Source organism: Lycorma delicatula, chromosome 1 (genome assembly GCF_047948215.1).
Source record: "Lycorma delicatula isolate Av1 chromosome 1, ASM4794821v1, whole genome shotgun sequence".
Taxonomy (NCBI): domain Eukaryota; kingdom Metazoa; phylum Arthropoda; class Insecta; order Hemiptera; family Fulgoridae; genus Lycorma; species Lycorma delicatula.
In genome coordinates, this window is record NC_134455.1 from 131,557,576 (window position 1) to 131,580,667 (window position 23,092).

Sequence of the window (23,092 nt, forward strand, 5' to 3'; positions counted from 1 at the left end):
TTTTGTTTCAATTACAGTTTTGATACCGATCTAACAGTTAGATATACATTCTGGAACACAATGATCGGTGGTGGATTAGGCCAGTTATCTTTCTGTGTTGTGACAGAAACACAAGTTCAACGTTACATGACTTTAAAAAGTAAGAAAGAGGCTGTTCAGACTATTGTTACTTCAACATTTATGATAATGATTGTTGTCATGCTAAGTCATTATGCAGGACTTGCTTTGTTCGCCATCTATGAATATTGTGATCCAGTGGAGTGAGTATTATTTTTTCTTTTTAGATTTATCAGTATTAATTACTGTAGTCATTAGCTCTTGTCCCAAACAAAACAGAAATAAAAAGCAATTTTTCCTCCCCGATAAAAAACTACCAACTTAGTCAAAAACTAGTCTTGTAAAATAATTCAAACCTGTAATTATACTTATTTACAACCATTAAAAATCATTAAGATCCCAAAAACATAATATGGTAAGGGTGTATAGGGCCCTTGCCACTTTTTTTTTTCTTTGCATTGGAGGAGGGAAAATCTGCAACCAGACGCCCAGCAGCCCATACTGCTGGATGTGTGGGGTTTCCTGACAAGACAGGGACCCACTAAAAACCCTCTCCCTCAAACAATGCCATGATAGAACCACCCTAAGGGTATTGCATCATCACCACATCACTGGCTCACCAGTGCCGACATCAAGCAACACATTCCCTGGGGGCACTTAGCAGTGATGATCCTGTTGGATCCTCACTGCCCACCCCTGAAGGCTTGCCTTCCACTGTCACTCTCCGCCCAAAAACCACCCAACTTCTTCTTCTCTTCTGCAAGCTTCCTAGAGGATACATCTTTAAACCATACCACACAAATGTTCTATTTTTCACACAAAGCCAACATATATTTCATGACATCCTCTGGGGAGACCACTCCATCAAATGGCCGCTCTGTAGCTCATCTTGGACACATTAAAAATGTGTGTTCTACATCATTTCTTTCATGGTAGTACACACATGATGGTATCTCCTGTCTCCCTCTAGCATGGAGGTAGACATTGAACGACCTATGCCCCATGAACCATTGGGTTGGCCAAAAATCCATCTCCCTGTGTCTCCTATTAAACCACACACAGTATTAGCCGATTTGTCCACCTGCCAGTGGTGGCCGCCGCATCCCACCACCTCTTCTGCCATCGATCAAACATCCTGCTCCTGGCATTCGAGACCTCCATATCCTGGTATCTGTCTACCCGCTCCTCTGCCAGCATATCAATTGCAGTCATACCAGATATCACGAGGATGGCCTCAAGTGGCACCGATCGGTGTGCCTTGGCCATACGCGGCGCAAATCTTCTATAAATGCTGTGCATTAAAAACATTTAAAAACCGTTATATATTAAAACACTTAAGTATTAAAAACACCCATCCAATTTTAAAGAAATGTAATCAAATCATCAAAACGGGTGCAAAGGACCCACAATTACTTATAACAGATACTTAAAAATAAATCTGTTGGTATATAAAAAATTACAAAACGTACAAAAACATTTAAGTTAAATTAGATAGGTGGTTTTCCTCCAATCAGAATATTACACAGTTTCTTTCTGGATATGGTGATTTTTAAGATAGGTTGGCTAGATTTGGTTTGATTAATTCAGGCTTGTGTGTGGAATGTAGAGCCATTGATGACATGTGCCATATCTTATATGTCTGATCTAGGTGCAAAGCTGAATATACCAATGTAGCTAGAGCTTGTGAGGATCAATTCTGGTTTTGACCTGCAAATTAATTGGAAAACCAAAAAGGGAATGGAACATAATTGCTGGCTTCTTTAAATTCTTAGCCCTGTGAAGGATGACTGAGGGGGTCTTATACTGTTATAGATGTATAAATAGAATAGCAACACAGATGGCTAGGGGCCAACCTGGGCGCTTACTTTGCCAAGGTAGGTGTTTTGGCATCAAGCCCTGGTTAGTTGAGATATTCGCTGTTAGGATGAGTTGGATGTGTGGAGAACTCTGCGATGGAGCTGCAGTGCAGAAGGATGTAGGCATTGACCTCACTCCCAAAAGCAGACAACATCAGAGAGAGGTAGGGTATGTCTTCATTAGAGGGTTACTAAATTGGTGAATCCATTTCTTGCTTTTAAGTAAGTCTAGAGGACTTTTAGTAAATTAAATTATTGGTTGTCGTTGAGATCAACACTTGTTTTGTTGGTGTGAGGGTTGGTATTTAAAGGCTCAATCCAGTAATGATGTGACTTCATAGTCTAATTAAAGTTAGATATAGGAAGAGTTTTTGTGTGAAACCTTTGACATTGGAGGAAGGCACAGGGTTCACACTTCTGTGAATCAGTTAATTTGATAGTTGAGGGTTGTAAGTTACAGTAGGTGGTCGTGGTTAGAAGAAGCCAAATAATGTAGGTGAAGATAGTAGGTTGTGTAAATACACTGATGGAAATGTCTGCTGAGGCATTTGCATCATGGCACCTGCAGAGGTCCTGATGACTGTCGTGTTATCAAGTTTAGTGGGTCTAAAATATGACCGGTATAGCCCGACAGAGCTAGGAACGAATGAGGGGTATGGGGACCAGGATTGTCACAAGGTGGGTGTCCTTCTCTATGAGAGTCAGGATGTCACCTTTGCTTCACATTATTCAAACAAGTTAAAATCTTCAGTTTTATATCCTATGTAAAATATTTGCTCATTATAATTAATACTGTTGCATATATGTTTCCATTTTTTGTGAGGTGATTTGAATTTATTGATTCTGCCATCACTTATATGTGTTTGTAATATTCATGCATATTTTGATGAAATGCTTATGAAATATTTTTATTACAGTCACTGCAGTGTCATTTATAAATTCCTGAGTTTCTGTATTTATAGTGTGTACTTTATTAAGTTTTATAAATAATATTATTTATTTTATTTGTAGTTTTAAAGTAACCTATTTTCTATAAAATTATTATAAATATTTTATGGATGTTAAGTGTTCTACCACTGAATGTATTTGAAAGTAAATAGTTTTATTATTCTTAAAAAAAAAGGTTTTCTCTTTTTTTGTTATAGTGATCAAAAATCATTTACTTTTAATTCAAAATTGTTTAAATTTTATTTTTTTGCATATTTAAAAAATTTTTTGCTTCATGAATTAATTCACCACAGAAGCTTGTGTGTGATAATATAGAAATGGGTTTGTGTAGCCTATGAATAATATTACAAAAATTAAAAAAAATTTGCTTTACACTTTTTAGTCATACTTTAATCAAATTATTATCATACATTGCATGAGTTTAATTAGAAGGTTAATTTGGATTTCAAGAGATAACATCATATATTGAAAATTCCAATATATTTATAAAATATCAAACAAATCTTCAGTGAAACATTTACTACACAAAGTAAAAAAAAATAGTGAATTTTTCAGCGAAAATTTAATCAATGTCAGTAAGTAAGTTAAATTATTGCACATGCATCCTTAATTTAGCCCCTTACAGGAGTATGTTTGCAAAAGTAATGGTGGAATATTGCATTGTCACGTGACCCTAGTAACTCTGCAAAATTTCATCAATTGGCAATTTCAGAAAGTATGTTAAATTAAGGATGCAAGATTTGAGGACAAACATGAAGAAAAACATTGTGAGTTAAAGAAAAAGCAAAAATAGATCATTTTGTTGGAGCATATGCTAATTTTCTACTTTTTTTCCTTCGCCAAGTAGTAAATTAATAGTCAACTTGTCTGAAGCTAGCTGTGAAAAACAAAAAAAATACCAATCATTAAATTAGGATTATTATAGTCTGAAGTTTTGTGTGTGTGTGTGTGTGTGTGTGTGTGTGTGTGTGTGTGTGTGTGTGTGTGTGTGTGTGTGTGTGTGTGTGTGTGTGTGTGTGTGTGTGTGTGTGTGTGTGTGTGTGTGTGTGTGTGTGTGTGTGTGTGTGTGTGTGTGTGTGTCAATAAGAACATATTTATTAAGTAGCATTTATTATGTTGTCATGATTGATTAACTGGTTAATATCTATATATAATGTTTGTTGCTCTGTGACAATATGGAATTATTTTTATTCTGTAATTTTATATAACCTGTTAATGAAAGTATAAAGTAGATTTTCTTACGTTCTCATTTATTAATATTAATATTTTTATTACTACATGAGATATTTTGTGAAATTATATAAAAAATTGTTTCAAATTTCCAAGAATTGCATTGCTTACCTTTCAGATCAAGACAGATAAAAAAATATGATGAAATTGTAGTATTATATGTTTTGAAGAATTTGTCTTTTATTCCTGGCATTGTTGGATTGTTTATTTCCGGAATCATTGCTGGAAGTCTTAGTACTATTTCATCAAATTTAAATTCCATGGCTGCGATGATTGTTGAAGATTTTATAAAGGTATTCTTTTATTTAAATAATATATGTATATATTTTTTTTACTATATACCATCTCTCTCTTTTTTTTTTCCTGTTTAGCCTCCGGTAACTACCGTTTAGATAATTCTTCAGAGGATGAATGAGGATGATATGTATGAGTGTAAATGAAGTGTAGTCTTGTACATTCTCAGTTCGACCATTCCTGAGATGTGTAGTTAATTGAAACCCAACCACCAAAGAACACCGGTATCCACGATCTAGTATTCAAATCCGTGTAAAAATAACTGGCTTTACTAGGACTTGAACGCTGTAACTCTCGACTTTCCAAATTACTATATACCATCTATATATATATATATATATTTACTATATAAAAAAGATTATCCAATGTGATAATTTGTGCCTATTTTCACTTTAATTGAATTAAAAATAACTAATAATTTCAATTATTAATAAGGAGAAACAAACATAAAATTGTCAGAATACATAATTCACTTTCAAAAATTTCAGTCATATCTCAGCTGATTATCAAGTAATTTGAACAAATGAAGTGTAACTTTGTTCACAATTAAAGACTCAAAATTTTATACAAAAAACATAATTCAATAAAAGTAATGTTTACAGAGCTATTAATAATTTAAAAATTTGAAGGATCACCATTTTGGAATTTTCAAAGGTAAAATTTTCAAACTAATTTGTTTTGTAGATGTTGTTGGATACATGTACACAAAATTTTATTAAAATATCTCAATTTTTTCATATGGTATACATTTTTATTGAAAAAAGCTGACAAGACAGATGTAGGGCTTTTGATGTATATCCCTACATATGTTTGACCGATGTAGTACAGAAGTAGGAATGCGATTTTGCAAATATTATTATTTTTTAATAGTTAACAAATGCACTTAAGAAAATATGGCCTTAATTAGGTGTAATCTCAAGATTCTGAGGTGACCTTGCTCTACCGACTCCACCCCCTTGACCTTTCAAGTTGAAAATTTAACGGCATCAATGCCGCAACTACAGAAGTAATCTGACCAAGTTTGGTTAAAATCAATCCAGTAGTTCTGGAGATACAAGGTATAGAGGCTAACACCACACACACACACACACACACACACACACACACACACACACACACACACACACACACACACACACACAAACAAACACACATACACCCCCCCCCACACATTGACATCCAGAAAATTTCCATCCTGATTTTTGGTTTTCTTATGTGTCAAAACGTCAAGATATGACAAAACTGATGCGTTTGTCCAAAATGAACCAATTACAATACTTTCCCTTCTAGAGCCATAGTGCTATTTAGATGGGAAAGTAATATACAAAATGGCAGTGGTTCTGTTTATTTCAGTATCTGAATCAGTCTTTTAAGTTTGGTAAACACCTCCCGGGACACTCAGTATATATATTTCTTAAACTTTCTATCTCTGACTACCTACCTAATGAAGCATTTGCTTAATAATTAGTTACATATTGTGAATTTCATAAATTAATTGAACTTGACTATTTATTACATACATTAAGCTGTGATGCTTCAATGACTTATAAATACAGGTATATCTACTGTCTATATAGAATTCTGTTTATTTTTATAGATGTGCATTCTTATTGATTAATAAGTAGTAATTCTCTTTCTAAATAGCTTATCAATTGGAAATTTTTGGGATACAAAAAAAAAGAAAATTTTTGAAAATGTAAACTTTAAATTTTAAAAACTTTTGGGAAAATCATATTTTAAATTTGATTACTAAATATGAAATATGGGAAAATACAAAAAATCTAGACATTTGGGAGAAATAATCAGTTATTCAGATAAAGAAGTAAGTCAAACAATTAAAAAATGCAATTGGCCTAACAACTGACGAAAGATAATAACAAAAAGAACATTTCAATAAAACCAAAATCAGGTATCACAATATGTTAATCAAACCAGAAGACCTGCCCGCATTCAGAATGTATCTTCAGTTTGAAATCAGGTGAAAAAAATGCAACAGAAAGAAAAGAAATGAAAATCTTGAGAAAAATCCTAGGTACATTATTACTTCAAGGAAAATATTGTGTAAACAATCATCTTTTCAGAAGAGGGAAACCAAAATCAAGTAAAAAGATCAAACTATTGGAAGAGTAGAAAAGAAAATACCTATAAGAAAGAGAAAAGAATGAAAATTGTTGTTTCATGTGGTCCCCAGTTGGTCAAACTCAAAAAAAGATTGATATATAGGTGTAACAGAAAAGTGTTCTTGGCTACTTATTTGTGGATTCTACACCTAGAAAAAAAAAATGTTCTATGAAAAAATGGTGATTTTTCCCTAGTTTTCTTTTTTCCCCACATTTTTGTTTTGTTTTTTTTAAATTTATATTTCAAGATCTTATTGAGGAATAATTACAATGTTTAGTTCACATATTTAGCACCACCTTTTTCTAATAAATGAAAAATTATGGTGTAAAACATAATATGGTTTAGTATATTAATATGAGGACTGTGAATAAAGTAATGAGAATGGTTCAGAAAAACTTTTTATTTACAGTCCAATTATACATGGACTCTATCACCTTCGAAATAGTTCCCTTGGGAAGCCATGCAACACTTCAAACAGTTTTGGAATTGTGAAACTGAAATATCCTTCAGATGGTCGGTTACATTTTTTAAAATGTTTTCTACTGTTCCAAAATCGTATCCGTTGAGGTGTATTTTTAAAGTTGGGAGCAGGAAAAAGTCGCAGGGACTCAAGTCAGATGAGGAACTACAGGAATGTTTTTTTTTTGCCAAAAACTCATTAATTGAGAGTGTAGTGTGACAAAGTGCATTGTCATAATGCAGCATCCAGTTGTCTTTGATGGCTGGTCTCACATGGGCAACTCTTTTCCACAGTCTTTTAAGAATTTCTCAGTGAACATATTGATTTACAGTCTGGTCTGCAGGGAAAAACTCCTTATGGACAATGTCAATACAATCAAAGAAACAAATTAGCAAGGTTTGGATTTTTGATTTGCTCATTTTTGCATTACTGGGACATGGTGAATTTGAAGTGTGCCACTCATTGTTCTGGCATTTTTTTTCTGGGTTGTACTCAAACATCCAAGATTCATCACCAGTAATAACATTTTTTAGAAAATCAGGATCAGTTTCAATTCGCCCCAGAAGATTGTGGCATAGTTCCACCCTGTTGTTTTTCTGTTCAACAGTGAGGTCTTTTGGGACCAATTTTGTACAAATTTTTTTCGTGTCCAATTTGTCAAAATTCGATGGATTGTGGTACGGTTCAAATTCAATTGTTCTGCAATCATTCTGACAGTTAATTGCCCCGGTTGTACCATATCACGTCTCTGATTCGCCCAATACTGTCATCACTTTTTGATGTTAATGGTCTTCCAGAGTGTGGTTTGTCCACAACTGATTCCCAGCCATCTGAAAATGCTTTAAACTACCTAAAAACTTGGGCTTATGACAGAGCATCATCTCCATATGCCCTTTTCAATTTTGAAAAAGTTTTAGTAGCATTCTCACCAAGTTTAATACAAAACTTCATTGCACATTGCTCCTCGTAATTAGTATAGCTCATTTTTGTAACGCACAATAAAAACTTGTTAACAAAAAGTTTGTTCACAACTTCACAACTCACAATAGACTAAACAAATTAATACCTAATATATATCAGCTGTTCATATAACCACATGGATTATATGTTCATATGTACAACATGTTTACTAGTAACGTTACAGTGTTGCCACTTTGGCTGCCAAAAAGCTAGTCCCATTACTTTATTTATATACAGACCTCATATGTATATATATATTTTTTTTATTTATGTTTTTCTTTATTTTTCAGCCAATACATCTGAAATGTTTTAAATATATTTGTCCAGAGAGTAAAGCTTTATTTTATGCTAAAGTTGTTGTAATTATTAGCAGTATATTTTCCATAGTTGCAGCTCTATCAATAAGACACACAACCAGTATTGCGCAGGTTGTTATCGTAGTGAAATTGTGTTCCTCTTCACCATTGTTAGCTTTATTCACATTAGGAATGTTTGTACATTTTTGTAACGCAAAGGTAAGTAATAAAGGTTTTATACTTTTATAAACTGTGTTTTGTTTTATATTTTTAAAAAAAATCAGTATAACACCGTAAAATGTTTTGCTGTTGCCAATAGTGATATTTCATGTTCAAACTGTATTTTGCAGAGCTCAGACTTCTTTTCAGTGTTTTTTGGCATAAAATTTTATGTTATCACAATTAATAGTAATGATATCTTTATTAATTTTGATATTATATCTTTCATTTATTTTAAAACTATTCTATTTTTTAGGATTTTCTTAAATAAATGTGTTTTATTTTTGTTTTTTCTTTTTCAAGCGAATATAGAAAGAAAATGTTAAGTTTTTAATTTTTTAACAAATAATTCTTATCACCATCCCAGTCATACTTTAAATATGCTAAATTAGTCATTTTTTATTTCATATGTAATTAATTTCTAGTAGCTCTTAAAGCAAAGCACATTCTTATTTGTAATATTAATGAGATAAGAAATTGTTTTAACCTAATTTATTTATTTTTTTTGTCTTCAGTCATTTGACTGGTTTGATGCAGCTCTCCAAGATTCCCTATCTAGTGCTAGTCGTTTCATTTCAGTATACCCCCTTCATCCTCTATCCCTAACAATTTGTTTTACATATTCCAAACGTGGCCTGCCTACACAATTTTTTCCTTCTACCTGTCCTTCCAATATTAAAGCGACTATTCCAGGATGCCGTAGTATGTGGCCTATAAGTCTGTCTCTTCTTTTAACTATATTTTTCCAAATGCTTCTTTCTTCATCTATTTGCCGCAATACCTCTTCATTTGTCACTTTATCCACCCATCTGATTTTTAACATTCCCCTATAGCACCACATTTCAAAAGCTTCTAAACTTTTCTTCTCAGATACTCCGATTGTCCAAGCTTCATTTCCATATAAAGCGACACTCCAAACATATACTTTCAAAAATTTTTTCCTGACATTTAAATTAATTTTTGATGTTAACAAATTATATTTCTGACTGAAGGCTCGTTTCGCTTGTGCTATTAGGCATTTTATATTGCTCCTGCTTCGTCCATCTTTAGTAATTCAACTTCCCAAATAACAGAATTCTTCTACCTCCGTAATCTTTTCTCCTCCTATTTTCGCATTCATTGGTCCATCTTTGTTATTTCTAATACATTTCATTACTTTTGTTTTTTATTTGTTTATTTTCATGCGATAGTTCTTGCGTAGGACTTCATCTATGCCATTCATTGTTTCTTCTAAATCCTTTTTACTGTCGGCTAGAATTACTATATCATCAGCAAATCGTAGCATCTTTATCTTTTCACCTTGTACTGTTACTCCGAATCTAAATTGTTCTTTAACATCATTAACTGCTAGTTCCATGTAAAGATTAAAAAGTAACGGGGATGGGGAACATCCTTGTCGGACTCCCTTTCTTATTACGGCTTCTTTCTTATGTCCTTCAATTATTACTGTTGCTGTTTGGTTCCTGTACATGTTAGCAATTGTTCTTCTATCTCTGTATTTGAACCCTAATTTTTCTAAAATGCTGAACATTTTATTCCAGTCTACGTTATTGAATGCCTTTTCTAGGTCTATAAACGTCAAGTATGTTGGTTTGTTTCTTCTACTATTAATCTGAGGCCTAAAATTGCTTCCCTTGTCCCTATACTTTTCCTGAAACCAAATTGGTCTTCTCCTAAGACTTCTTCCACTCTCCTCTCGATTCTTCTGTATAGAATTCTAGTTAAGATTTTTGATGCATGACTAGTTAAACTAATTGTTCTGTATTCTTCACATTTATCTGCTCCTGCTTTCTTTGGTATCATGACTATAACACTTTTTTTGAATTCTGACGGAACTTCCTCTTTTTCATAAATATTACACACCAGCTTGTATATTCTATCAATCGCTTCCTCACCTGCACTGTGCAGTAATTCTACAGGTATTCCGTGTATTCCAGGAGCCTTTCTGCCATTTAAATCTTTTAATGCTCTCTTAAATTCAGATCTCAGTATTGTTCCTCTTCTTCCTCAGTAACTTCCTCTTCTTCCTCTATAACACCATTTTCTAATTCATTTCCTCCGTATAACTCATCAATATATTCCACCCATCTATCGACTTTACCTTTCGTATTACATATTGGTGTACCATCTTTGTTTAACACATTATTAGATTTTAATTTATGTAACCCAAAATTTTCCTTAACTTTCCTGTATGCTCCGACTATTTTACCAATGTTCATTTCTCTTTCCACTTCTGAACACTTTTTTTTAATCCACTCTTCTTTCGCTAGTTTGCACTTCCTTTTTATAGCATTTCTTGATTGTCGGTTGTTCCTTTTACTTTCTTCATCCCTAGCATTCTTATATTTTCTATGTTCATCCATCAGCTGCAATATATCGTCTGAAACCCAAGGTTTACTACCAGTTCTCTTTGTTCCGCCTAATTTATGAATTTATTTATTAAGGATCTGGAAACTGAAGTATGGCATGTAACGGTTACAAAACATGTACCTTTCTTTGAGTAGTTTAATGAACTCAGTGATTAGTTATTTATGTAATTATTATTAACTTAGTGTCTCACAGATCATAGAAATATGATATTATGTGGTTAAATTCTTACTTACTTTCATAGATTATGTTATATTTAGAAAAAAAGTATAAAAATGTGATTTAAATACAGAAATTGAAAAGAAGAAAAAGTTTTTTTGAACCCATCCTTTATGAGGGTTGGTTTGATTAAGAAGAGTACTATCAGAAAGTATTTTAGTTATTTAAAGGCCTATAAACTACGTGAAAAAATGTACATACTTTTTGAGTAAAATTTTTTTGAATGAAACCCATAAGGTGAATATCCTTGTGCTTCTTAACCAATTGTAATCAAAATTAAATTACAATATCAATGCCCTTTATACAGAATGATCATTCAAAATTTCATCCTTATCAGTACATCCAATTTGGAGATATCAAACAGAAATGTATGGAATAAATCCTTCCAAATCTGAATATAGTAAAGCTTTAAACAGTATTTCTGTTATACATACAGTTTACTTCTGGCTGTATAGCCTTGAAAGTAAAAAAAAATTTCAATTTTTATCAGATCAAATAAATAGAACTATTTTAACACACAGTGTCATAAACTTTGCACAGAAAAAAGGCTATTTTATGGTTCTGTAACTAATTTTTTCCTTACCATTTATAAAACTTTACCTCAATATATTGAAGAAAATTATAAAGATTTTCTTAAAAATAAAAAATAATAATGAAAATACTTTTCTGTTGATTTGTTTTTAAATAATACCAGATAATTAAATAAACCTGAATTATCTCCATGTATTCATTCTTTTTCAATGAGTAAAAATTAAAGTATGAAAGTATTTAGTCAAAAGTATGGAAATACCTTAACAACTTTAAACTGTTCCAGTTAGAATACTGTAACTTTACATGTAACAAATACAATAACTCTATTGTAGCAAATATTGTTCATCATAATTTTCGCACAATTCTAAGTCTTTGATCATAGTCATCTTCATTAAGTTCTTGCACTAGACAAATTTTGAACAGCTTTAAGTTTTCACTTTTTAATGATTGAATCACGGAACTTCAGTTAAAGTTATGTTCTTGTGCTGCTGTTTGAGACGAGGAATGAGAATTCTCAATAAATTCTTGCACAATTCTAACAATTTTTTTTTATTTGTAGAAGATTTAGGCCTACCTGGGTTTCTCCTTTTATTAATGCTACCATTTCTTGAAATTGTTTGATGGTTTTTGTCACTTTCCCTTTTGAAACAGGGTTATGATTATTTTATGTTGCATTGAACGATTCACAAACTTCATTATATGACCTAACTCTATCACCAAAGCCCCTCATCATTAAAAATATAATCCTCTCCTGTTCATTAAGCGAGTGACATATTAATAACAATGTTAGCAGTAGCACAGAAAAAATTAATTCAGTAAAAAAACAATTACAATAAAGTTAACAAAGATATAAATAGCAAAAGTGGTTTACAAATGTGATAAGGTAGACAGAATCAATTAGCCAACTGATTACAATAAATTCTCGGAAAGAAACTAACAATGTAGTAATGAAGCTCTCTAAACGAAATTTTACACAACAATGAAGTATGCTTCATTTTTGCAACAATGGTAAGAGACTACCAATGACAAGGTGACCAGGTGAGTAAATAAATATTTTTATTTATTAAAATGATATTTTATTTATTATTCATTAAATATGAACAAAAACAATTTTTGTGTTAAAAAAAACTAAGTTTTTAAAATTTAAATTTAACTTTTAAAATAAATTTTTATTAAATTAGATTAAATTTTAATTTAACTCAGTTTAATTTGTTTTTATTTAATTTTATTATTTGAACTTATAAATTTAGTAATTTTCAAAATCCAAAATTTATCCCACCGCTATTTTGGTTGCAGACATCATACCAATTTTTTTTTAATACCATTTTTCCGGTCTTAAAGAGACGTTTAAAATTATGTTCACACAAACGGTGTTACTATTTAAAATATTTGAGTTACAATCCCTGGACCTCCCACCAAGAAGGGGTTGAAATTCTATTCTCATCAAAAAATGTAGTTGACTTATCAGTCAACTACATTTTAATTATCCTTATCCTGAAAGTTACAGTATCCTATCTTTCATTTTTCTGTTTAGCCTCCGGTAACTACTGTTAAGATAATTCTTCAGAGGATGAATGAGGATGATATGTATGAGTGTAAATGAAGTGTTGTCTTGTACATTCTCAGTTCGACCATTCCTCAGATGTGTGGTTAATTGAAACCAACCACCAAAGAACACCGGTATCCACGATCTAGTATTCAAATCTGTGTAAAAATAACTGACTTTACTAGGACTTGAACGCTGGAACTCTAGACTTCCAAATCAGCTGATTTGGGAAGACGCGTTCACCACTAGACCAACCCGGTGGGTTACAGTATCCTATCTGGAACAGTTTTAAAGTTGTTGAGGGGTTTCCGTACTTTTGTCTTGCTCTCTATGTAATCTATCACTATACCCACATTTATCATTAATTAACACCTAAATTTTTTTAAATAATTTTTTTTTTTTTAATTTAATTAATCATTTGTTACATTAATATAATTGGTTCAATTATTTCTTCAAATAAGTATATAACACCATTAGAAAGTATCTTGGCTACTTAAGTGGCATTAAATTATGTATGTACATATTGTTGCCACATGCTGTGCTTCCCATTGGTGAGTGTGAAGCTAGCCAGTAAGTTGTCAGGGGAGCTTGCAGTCACATGCGTTCCTGCAAACACGTTTCTCCACCAACCAGCTGAGCATGCAATGTCACACCACAGCGGTAGTGACACCCTATCATACACCAGTGGCTTTATAAGCAGCGACATGGTAATGCAAAAGCATTCAATCTCAGACCACCACCAGGAGACCAAGAAAAAGGAGATACCCAATGACCAGTCCAAGGTGGGATCTCTCGGCAGACAGCAATATTCCCATCAGAGCAGCAGGACTGGCTGTTTTCAAGGCCACCACTACAGGGCCAACACAAGGTTCATAAGATGCCATGTGCAGTCTGAGCAATTTGACAACAATACACACATACATCCATATACCTTTCCAGAATTTATCAATGCTAAAATTGTATTTTTATGGTTGAGGGGATCAAGAAAGTTTGCTAAAATCCATTACATATATCAGCCAGTTGCTACTGTCCATCCTTCTGATGGGCGTCTCCATGAATTTTATTATTGTTAATGTAACTGAATAATTATTATCAGATTTAGAGTTATATACTTTTTCTAGTATATCTGTTTTCCTATCTAAAAAGGAGTTAGACAAGATTATTTTACCTAACAGGAATACGGTAGTTGTAAAGTAGGAATATTATATTTAACAGTTCAATATGAAAATGCTATTAAATTAAATTTTTGTTACAGGGTGCCATTATCGGTTTCCTTTCAAGCCTAATTTTGTCAATTTGGGTAGCTTCTGGAACCCCTAAACCACCACCCCAAAGGTTACCTACATCTATAGAAAACTGCAATTACAGTGATTTAAGTAATTTAGTGAATTCTTCTTTGAGTAATTCAACTCTTTCCCAAGTGCCAAACAAGTAAGTATATTAATCATTTTAAGTATTATTTAATTAATTTTAAATTTTATTGCTTTTAAACACATTAACGCACCAAATTTTTCTTTAATTGCATAATATCTGTTTTATGTTTAATCGTTCAATGATATCCTTAAAAAATTCTATTGAATATAAATTTTTCTTATGGTAATATTGCAAGCAAAGCAGTTTTTTTGTGCTCATTACATTGTATACGTTATTTTTATTAAAATAACATAATATTAAATATTAACATTTCATTAATATAACATAATATTACATTTTTAAAATTAATTTTAAAATTACTGTATGATTTAAAATTTGCTGCTAATGAGCAAGTAGTGTGTTATACAAGATACTTACTGCTTATTCTGCTTCAGATATATGATAGCAGAAACTTACCTTATGTTCACAGAGCATTCTAAGTACCTTATTGCTTGGTGGGTGACTTCGCTATGTTTCTATGTATTCATAAAAATATCATTGAAAAAGTTTAATGATTCGATTACAGTCATTAATCTTTTTAGCATGTTGTGTAAAACAACATTTGAGTGATGTTTTCTATTTTTTTTTATTGGTATAAAAATGGAAAAAACATGGCTTTTCAGAAGATTTTTAAAAAAGAACACTTTAAATATCTATAAATAATAACCCAATGGTGATAAAGATTTTATATTTAACTATTTGTATAACTACCCATTATTTATCACTCTGCCAAATATTATACAATGAAATGATTTTTAAAATACCCATACTTTTCCCAAAGGTCTTTCCAGAATCTGATGGGAATTTTGATATACAGCATCTAATAGACATCTAATAGATATATGTCTACGTCCATTTTTTATTTTAATTTTAAATTACAGTTGAATTTGTGCAGCACTGATAACTATAACAATACAAAATTTAACACAAAATCATCCGTCTGTCCATCAGACCCTGGAATGAAATTCTTTTACACACAAAAAAATGGGCATTTTTAAAATCACTAAAATCAAACTCATACTTGACAGATTGAAAAATAATCTGTGTATGAATAACATGTTAGAAATAACATTTTTATAGTTGATGATTATTTTTTTATAGCTGTATAAATTTTCTTTTTCTGAAAACCTTAAAAAAAACATAATTTTTTATTTTTTCACACCAATGAGAACGGTTTCTGTAAATGGAGGATTGCTTTTTGGAGGATTCTGTAAATGGAGCATCTGTTCTGCATGTAACCTGTTTTTCTAAATACAATTTGATATTGGTTTTTAATTTTTTAAAGATTATAGGTACATGTTTTCATTTTAATCTTAAGAAAATAACATGATTTAAAAAAAATGATTATTTTTCTATAAGAATCATCCATGATAGTTTATTTGTACCTTGGCTTTATAGTATTCTTATACAAGAGAAATAATTTTTTCTCCTGTAACTCCTATTATGGTTTGTTAGTTACAGAAGAGTTGTTTTAAGAGTAGACGAGCCTAAGTTTACTCAAGTCTATATAAAATAAATAAAATATAAACAATGTATAAAATTATCACAAAACATAAGCTTGCTTTTATTTTTTGATAACATTTTTTTATTTGGTTAATTGTTCCATTTACTTTTCAAAATATTTGTAGTACCTTGGGATACTGGGTGAAATGGAAATAAATATATTAAACATTTATGATAGTATAGATAAAATAATAATTTTTGTATAAAAGTAACCTTTATACTGCTTATTTTGTTATTAAAAAGTTTATTAATTTATTACTTATCCTAGATTTTCTTAAAACTGTGATTTATGGCTGTAATATATGTACTCTATAGAGTTGTAGAGTAGGTTAGTTTGTGCTTGAAGGGATTGCGGAGTTAATTTCCATTACACAGAATGTCCCAATAAAATGTAACTATTTTTCATAACCTTGTAGGTATACTTAAATGAAAAAGTCATAAGTAACTTATTAAATACATTTTATTGTAAAATTTTATAATATATTAAATTCTAGAGTAAATGTTTTAAGTTGCCACCATCTTACTGAATACACTTCTCTACCTTTATAACAATGTTTCTTGCAACTGTTTTCAGAGTTTGTGACTGGATATTTAATACAGCTTCAATATTAGTTATCCCAGTACTTGCATTTTGTTGATTTAGGTCACCCAAAAGAAAATACCTGGCAGTTTCAAATCTAAAGTTCTTGGTTGTCATAAGCCATAACTAGAGTTGTGATCACTAAACAATTCATTAATAAAATCAATTGTTTAAATTTGCATAGTGTGTTGTTGCAATGCCATGTTTTAATTAACAGCATCGATCTTCCTAATTTTGCAAGATTGCAGTAAAATATTCTGATATTACTCTGTATTAATGGTGTACTCAAAGTTTATGATTTGTGGACTAGACGTGCTTCTTTTGTGGGTGAAGTGGTTTTTCATGATACATGTGGGGATTTCAGCACTCCAAACAGCACCCAAATCCTACGGTTTTGACTGTTTATGTAGCTATTGAAATGGAACCATACCTTGACAAAGAAAGACAGCGAGTTTATATATGAATCTTCTCATCTACGAATCTATGAAACCAATGATAATATTTTTGCAGTTTTTTTTGACCGAGATTAACAAGTTGACGACTTTGTTTGAATTTGATATAGTTGTAGGTTTAACTGTTTTTTCTCCTGATGGATGGTTGATTTTGGCAAATTAATTTCAACGGACCAGCATCTAACTGATTTTTTTCATGAGGTAGTTAATTTACTATTTATTTCAATGATTGTGTCTGTGTTCAATATAGCCCTCAATGCTTTGTGTCCCTAATCATTAACAGAACCTTTCCTTATCTCTCTGAATTTAGTTACTAATCTCAATATAGGACCAGTTCCTAACAAGATATCATTGTTAGGAACTGGTGGATCTCTGTATTTTCAGTAAAAAAGGTTTTGCATTATAATCGCTGATAACATACTGCAGTACTATTTAATAATAAAACATGTTCGTTTTGTGAAAACTCTATTTCTCACTAACAGTGCCTTAAGCGCTATGTTTGCTTTGTCTTTCATCTGGAAATAGTCTACTGAATTGGCACAATGTTCAGATGTTGCTCGAATCCATTCCAGTAAATCATTGGGGAGTAGGTCAGTCAATTTAAATCTTATAGAAGACTGATTGATGGGTTACATTTTATATTAGATACATGTAAGAATTAGCCGATTTGGATAAAAAATACCTATCACATTCTTTATATTTTCTAACTCAATAAACGTCGCTGATAAAATTTTAGCTGATCAATAAACATCTGAAGTGAAAAAGGTACTCATTGAAGATGTTGATTTAAAAGTAATCATAATACATTGGTGAATAGAAAACTGAAATAAAATAACATTTCACTTTCAGAATTATGTGTTATATTTCAGTGGACTTCGCATCAAATTTGTAACAATTTTTTTGGCCCAGTAAACAAGGATAAAGAAAACCACTTCACTCCTTTGCGTGAATTTTCTTTCATGCATGGTGTAGGATGTTAGCTTATCTGAAGTATGATTAAGCTTTGTCATATTGCTGAGTTTCATATCAGGTCATGAAGAGGATCCAATATGACTATGGGACTAATATTTATTTTTTATTTTTTACAGTCAAGACTACTTTATTTTTTATGAAATGAGCTTCATGTGGTATTCATTATTTGGATTTATTCCATGCATTGTAATTGGAATAATAGTTAGTTTAATTACAAATTCTGAAAGAAGATTTAATAGTGATAATTTTGAACTATTAACTCCTCCATTAGCAAATTATTTATACAAAACAAGACTAAAACAGAATCAGTATGGTATTAATGTAAGTATGTGTGTTTTATAAATAGTTAATAATTTAATCTAATTTGATAGATTTTTCCAACAATGATTTTTCCATCTATTCTAAAATTGTTTTTAAAAGGATCTCATAGTAATCTCAAATGATTTGAGAATTTATTTCCAACAAAATTCCAACTAAAAACTATAACGCATCTTGTCATCTTAACTTACAAGATAAAGATTTTATATCAATTCATTATATGATTGTTTTTAGTTTTGATTTTGTACACAGAAGGACATTTGGAGTTCTATTTTCTTTAGTACATGGTACATGGATTTTTTATGTTTACATTAAGAATGAGATTTGGTAAAAGAAACAGAATTTTTCAAAATACCTACTCAAACTTCTCTTAAAAAAATCTGATGTAGACACCAGATGACTTCCTTGTACACCTATTGAATTACATATATACATTTTTGCTGCTAAAAATGACTTTAGTTTATATATTAATTTTGTTTCACATCACTTAAGTATATATGTGATGTAAGTGAAAACATGTCGGATCCACAACCATGCACACATCGGTTCAAATCTGACTTCATATACATAAATTTTTTAATTTTATTGATTTATTAATATAATTATTAACCTTTGATTACAAAAATTTTTGAATTAAAATGAAAAGTACATAAAATTTTATTTCACGAATAACTTTTGATTTGTTTTTCATAATTTTATTGAATTATTATTATCATTTATTGTTAAAAAAATTTCTACAATCAGAGGTTAATAATCTATATATATAAAAATGAATGTTTGTCTGTCTGTATATCTCTTATGCCTTCCTAAACTGTTCATTCAATAGCGATGAAACTTTAGGGAAAGGTTGGACATATGCCAGGTAAGGTTTCTGAACTAGTTTGGACCTGCTAGGTGGTGCTGGCATCGAGATATTTCAAAAAATTGTATTTATGATCCGATTTGCCTCATATTCAGAATACATGTTAATTACATGGAAAGAATTATCTCTGCAAAAAAATGAACCCACTAGATGGGGCCGGTGTCGAGATATTTACGAAATAAACAAATATACAAACAGACTTTTTTATTCTATATATATATATATATATATAAAAAGGCATGTTCGTATGTGTATCTGCTAAAGACCAAAAAACTAATGGACCAATTTACATGCGGGCAAAAGGAAAAAAGGGGAAAATGGAAAAAGGGGAAAATGGGAAAGAGTAAAAAGGAAACTGGGAGAGGGTGAGGGAGAAGATGGAAAGGGAAAAGGGAAGGAGAATAAGTGAAAGGTAAAATTTGTGAAGTTCAGTTTTTTAATTTTTTTATCAAATTTTCAATTGTGTTCATTTAAACTTTCTCTCTCTCTCTCACTCTCTCTCTCTCCCTCTTTCTTGTTATATATATATATATATATATATATATATATACAGCAATAGTGAAGCATTGCCGGGTCTGCTAGTTATTAATAAATAATATATTTAAATTTAAAAAAATATATGTATATGAAGTCGGATTCAAACTGCTGTGCCTTCCTGTTGTAAGATCCAAATATTTCAATAATTAAAATTTTCTTTGGCTATAATTCTAGAACAAATGAAAATAAGTACCAGTTATGTTAGTTATATCATTGAAAGGCTTTCAACAAGGGCTTATTACTGCAGTTAAGAAAAAGTCCAAATTCCGAATTTATTTAGAAGTCTGACTGTATACACATTTTTGGCTCAGTCAATTGCAATAAAAAGAGGAGGTGCACAACTAGATGTTACAACTTTCCTAAATATAAAATTTCAACATTCTATGGTAATTATTTTTGAGTTATGCGAGATTCACACATACATACAGACGTCATGTTGAAACTAGTCAAAATGGAATCAGGGATGGTCAAAATGGATATTTCCATTGAAATCTGAAAACCGAAATTTTTTGCGATTACAATATTTCCTTGAATGAAGTAATAATCAGCATAGGTTTAAGCATTCTATTTTGCACATGACATTCCTAAATTTAAAATGTGGAATTTACACTGTTACTTTTGTAGATATTTCATCTAAATTTGTTACGTATTATATCATAGAATGATTATTAAATTATAAAATAAAAAATGATTTTTTTTAAAAATGAAATAACTTCAGTTTTAATTAAGTTATCTGTTCTAACAGAAAATGAAATAATATCAAGTGATTGCTTTTCTTTTAGTGAAATAAATTTAATTTTAAGAAAGAATATTGTAAGAACTGAAAATAAAATTATTTACAAAATCAAATTTTCTTTAAATCTCTCTGTATTCACAATTGTATGTATTATAAAATACTATATATTAAAGTAATAGGTAACTAGTTTTGTAGGGTGGCTAGATTAAACTCTAGTCATACATTGTAATTTCTATGAGTCCATCAGGTCTACTATGTATGCATTAGAAATAAATAATGCATTTATACTGGTGTCTTCTGTCATGCATAATGTATAATGCACTGGAGAATATTATGTACTACTGACAAAATTTAGAACTTATACTGCACAATTCATTACAAACCTTTATTAAACACAAAATATTTCAAAATTAATTGTAATAATTAACAGAATTATGCATTTTAGCGATTAGTAATATTAAGTTTTTATTATTCAATGTTAATTAATTTTTCAGATGGTTGAAATGACTGAGAAGGATGAGACAGGTGATGCATCAACAGTAATGTTAAAATAAGTATTATGATACATCACAAATGTATTTGAATCCACTGTATCTGCTAATCATACCAAATGTACTCTTTTATCAATATGTACTTGTAAAATTGCTCAGAAACAAGCTGATGTTTAAAATATTATCGGAATGAGACTAAATAACAGTTGAGATGCGTTTTTCTAGAATTCTAATAAATATAAAAACATTACTCATAATAACAATGCAAGTTAAAAATTTAGTTTATTTTGAAAAATCTTTCTATTCTATTATTCTTTTGCCCCTTCATTTTAGAACTTAGTTTTCAATTTATTTTTAATTATAATAATTTTAATCTAAGAATTTCGCAACTAATTTTTATGACTGGGAAATCTTCAGCGATTTTTATAATGGAGGAACTATTTAAACTTACGGACCATCAGAAACATCTTTTAACTTTTTTTTAAAAATTACTACAGAATAATTTTTAAATAGGGAAAGTTGTAATACTGTCTGAGCTATGTTTTTTATGTTAAGTAAATAAAATAAATAAGTGTTTTATTTTGATGATCAGTTCATAATAATATATTATGTGAGGGTCATTCAGAAACTTCTAAACCTGAAAAAAAAAACACAATAATTCAGAAATGTATAAAAAATTTTCAATGAAGTCACCTTGCAATTCAATACATTTAGACCAATGACTCCAACTCTTTAATAATCTCAGTATAATAGTATTTTCAATTCTGCAAAATAAGCGGTTGTCACTGCTTGGACATCATCATTTGAAGTGAATTTTCATCCAGCGACTCATTTCTTGGAGCAAGAAATTGCTAGGAGCCAAATCTGGCAAATATGTTGTGTGTGAAAACACTTCAAAGGGTAGGTCATGCAGTTTTACAGCAACAACCTCAGACATGTACAGGTGCATTATTGTGGTGAAAGAGAATTTTTTTGACCAGATATGGATGTTTACGCTAAATAGGACTTTTTAATTGGTTCAGAAGTGAGGTATATAATACTTCCTGGTGATAGTCCTATCTTTTTCCAGATAGTCTATGAGCACAACATCACTAGAATCCCAAAATACCCTAGCCATATCTTTACCTGCATATGGCACCATTTTCACTTTCTCTGAAATGGTTCTATGGAACCATTTTCCCTGTCCCACTCAATTTGCTTTCTGGCATGAGGTGAATCCATTACTGTTATAAAACATTATAGAAACTCAACAGAATCAGAACATCATTCCAAATACCCTTGAAAGTGTTTAAATAATAAATTTTTGGTTGTCTGTCGTGGCACCTACCTAGCAGAAAGCTTAGTCATACCCAGAACATCTTGTAAAATGTAGTTGACATACATGTTTTCAATTTAGCAGGCTCATGTACTATCAGTCGACAATAATTTAATATTGCATTATGAACTTTTATGATGATTTCATCCATCATAGCGATTTTTGGGACCTGAGCTTCCATCTTGAATAATTGAATGATCAAAATCATGTTAATTCATATGCAGGAAAGTCATATTTTTTAATTAGTATTATTTAAAAACTCATAGACAGTAATGTGGTTTCAAGAAAATAATTTTTTTAAATTTTATTCTAGACAAATTGGTGGGAATATTTTTTAACTTGTTTGCTAAAGATTACAAAAAGAAGCAGAATAAGAAGTATTCTTATAAGCTGAAGTATTGTGTAGAGCTAAGCTTCTTTGGAGATTCTAGATAGAATGAAAGATTGTTTAAGAAAGCTAAAATTGACTTCAAACAGAGATAGCTGGAAGTTTTTTTTTACAACCTTACCTGTTTAAAATTTTTTTGCTTGTCTATCTTTTAAAATTTTCATTTTAGGTTATGAATATCAAAATTATTTATTGTCTCCGAGACATAATTTTAAGACATAATGTTACATATCATCAGGTGATATAAGATTATTTTATTTATTAATTCTTAATGTTACATTTTTAATATAACAAAATTTAATTATTTAGAATATTTTGTAATGTAAATTTTTTAAATGAAACCCTTCTACTTGTACTTTAGAGAATAAAAGTAATTTGTTATTAAAAATTTAAGAGATTTAATTAATGTGATTAAAGATGT

The 23,092-nt window shown here is 30.5% G+C and overlaps 2 protein-coding genes across 2 annotated transcripts in view; both read left to right on the forward strand.

Moving 5' to 3' along the window:
* Window positions 1-264, forward strand: part of LOC142317640 (sodium-coupled monocarboxylate transporter 1-like) — a 41,789-nt gene extending 41,525 nt beyond the window's left edge. The window contains exon 6 of the mRNA XM_075354196.1: window positions 18-264. Within this exon, the coding sequence (XP_075210311.1) occupies window positions 18-264 (247 nt within the window). The remainder of the gene's footprint in view (window positions 1-17) is intronic.
* Window positions 265-4,215: 3,951 nt separating this feature from the next.
* Window positions 4,216-22,887, forward strand: LOC142322305 (putative sodium-dependent multivitamin transporter). The gene is made up of 5 exons (XM_075361237.1): window positions 4,216-4,384; window positions 8,217-8,441; window positions 14,360-14,535; window positions 18,141-18,345; window positions 20,972-22,887. Exons 1-5 carry the CDS (start codon window positions 4,352-4,354, stop codon window positions 21,029-21,031), a joined length of 699 nt encoding a protein of 232 aa, XP_075217352.1. The 5' UTR covers window positions 4,216-4,351; the 3' UTR covers window positions 21,032-22,887.
* The last annotated feature ends 205 nt before the right edge of the window (window positions 22,888-23,092 follow it).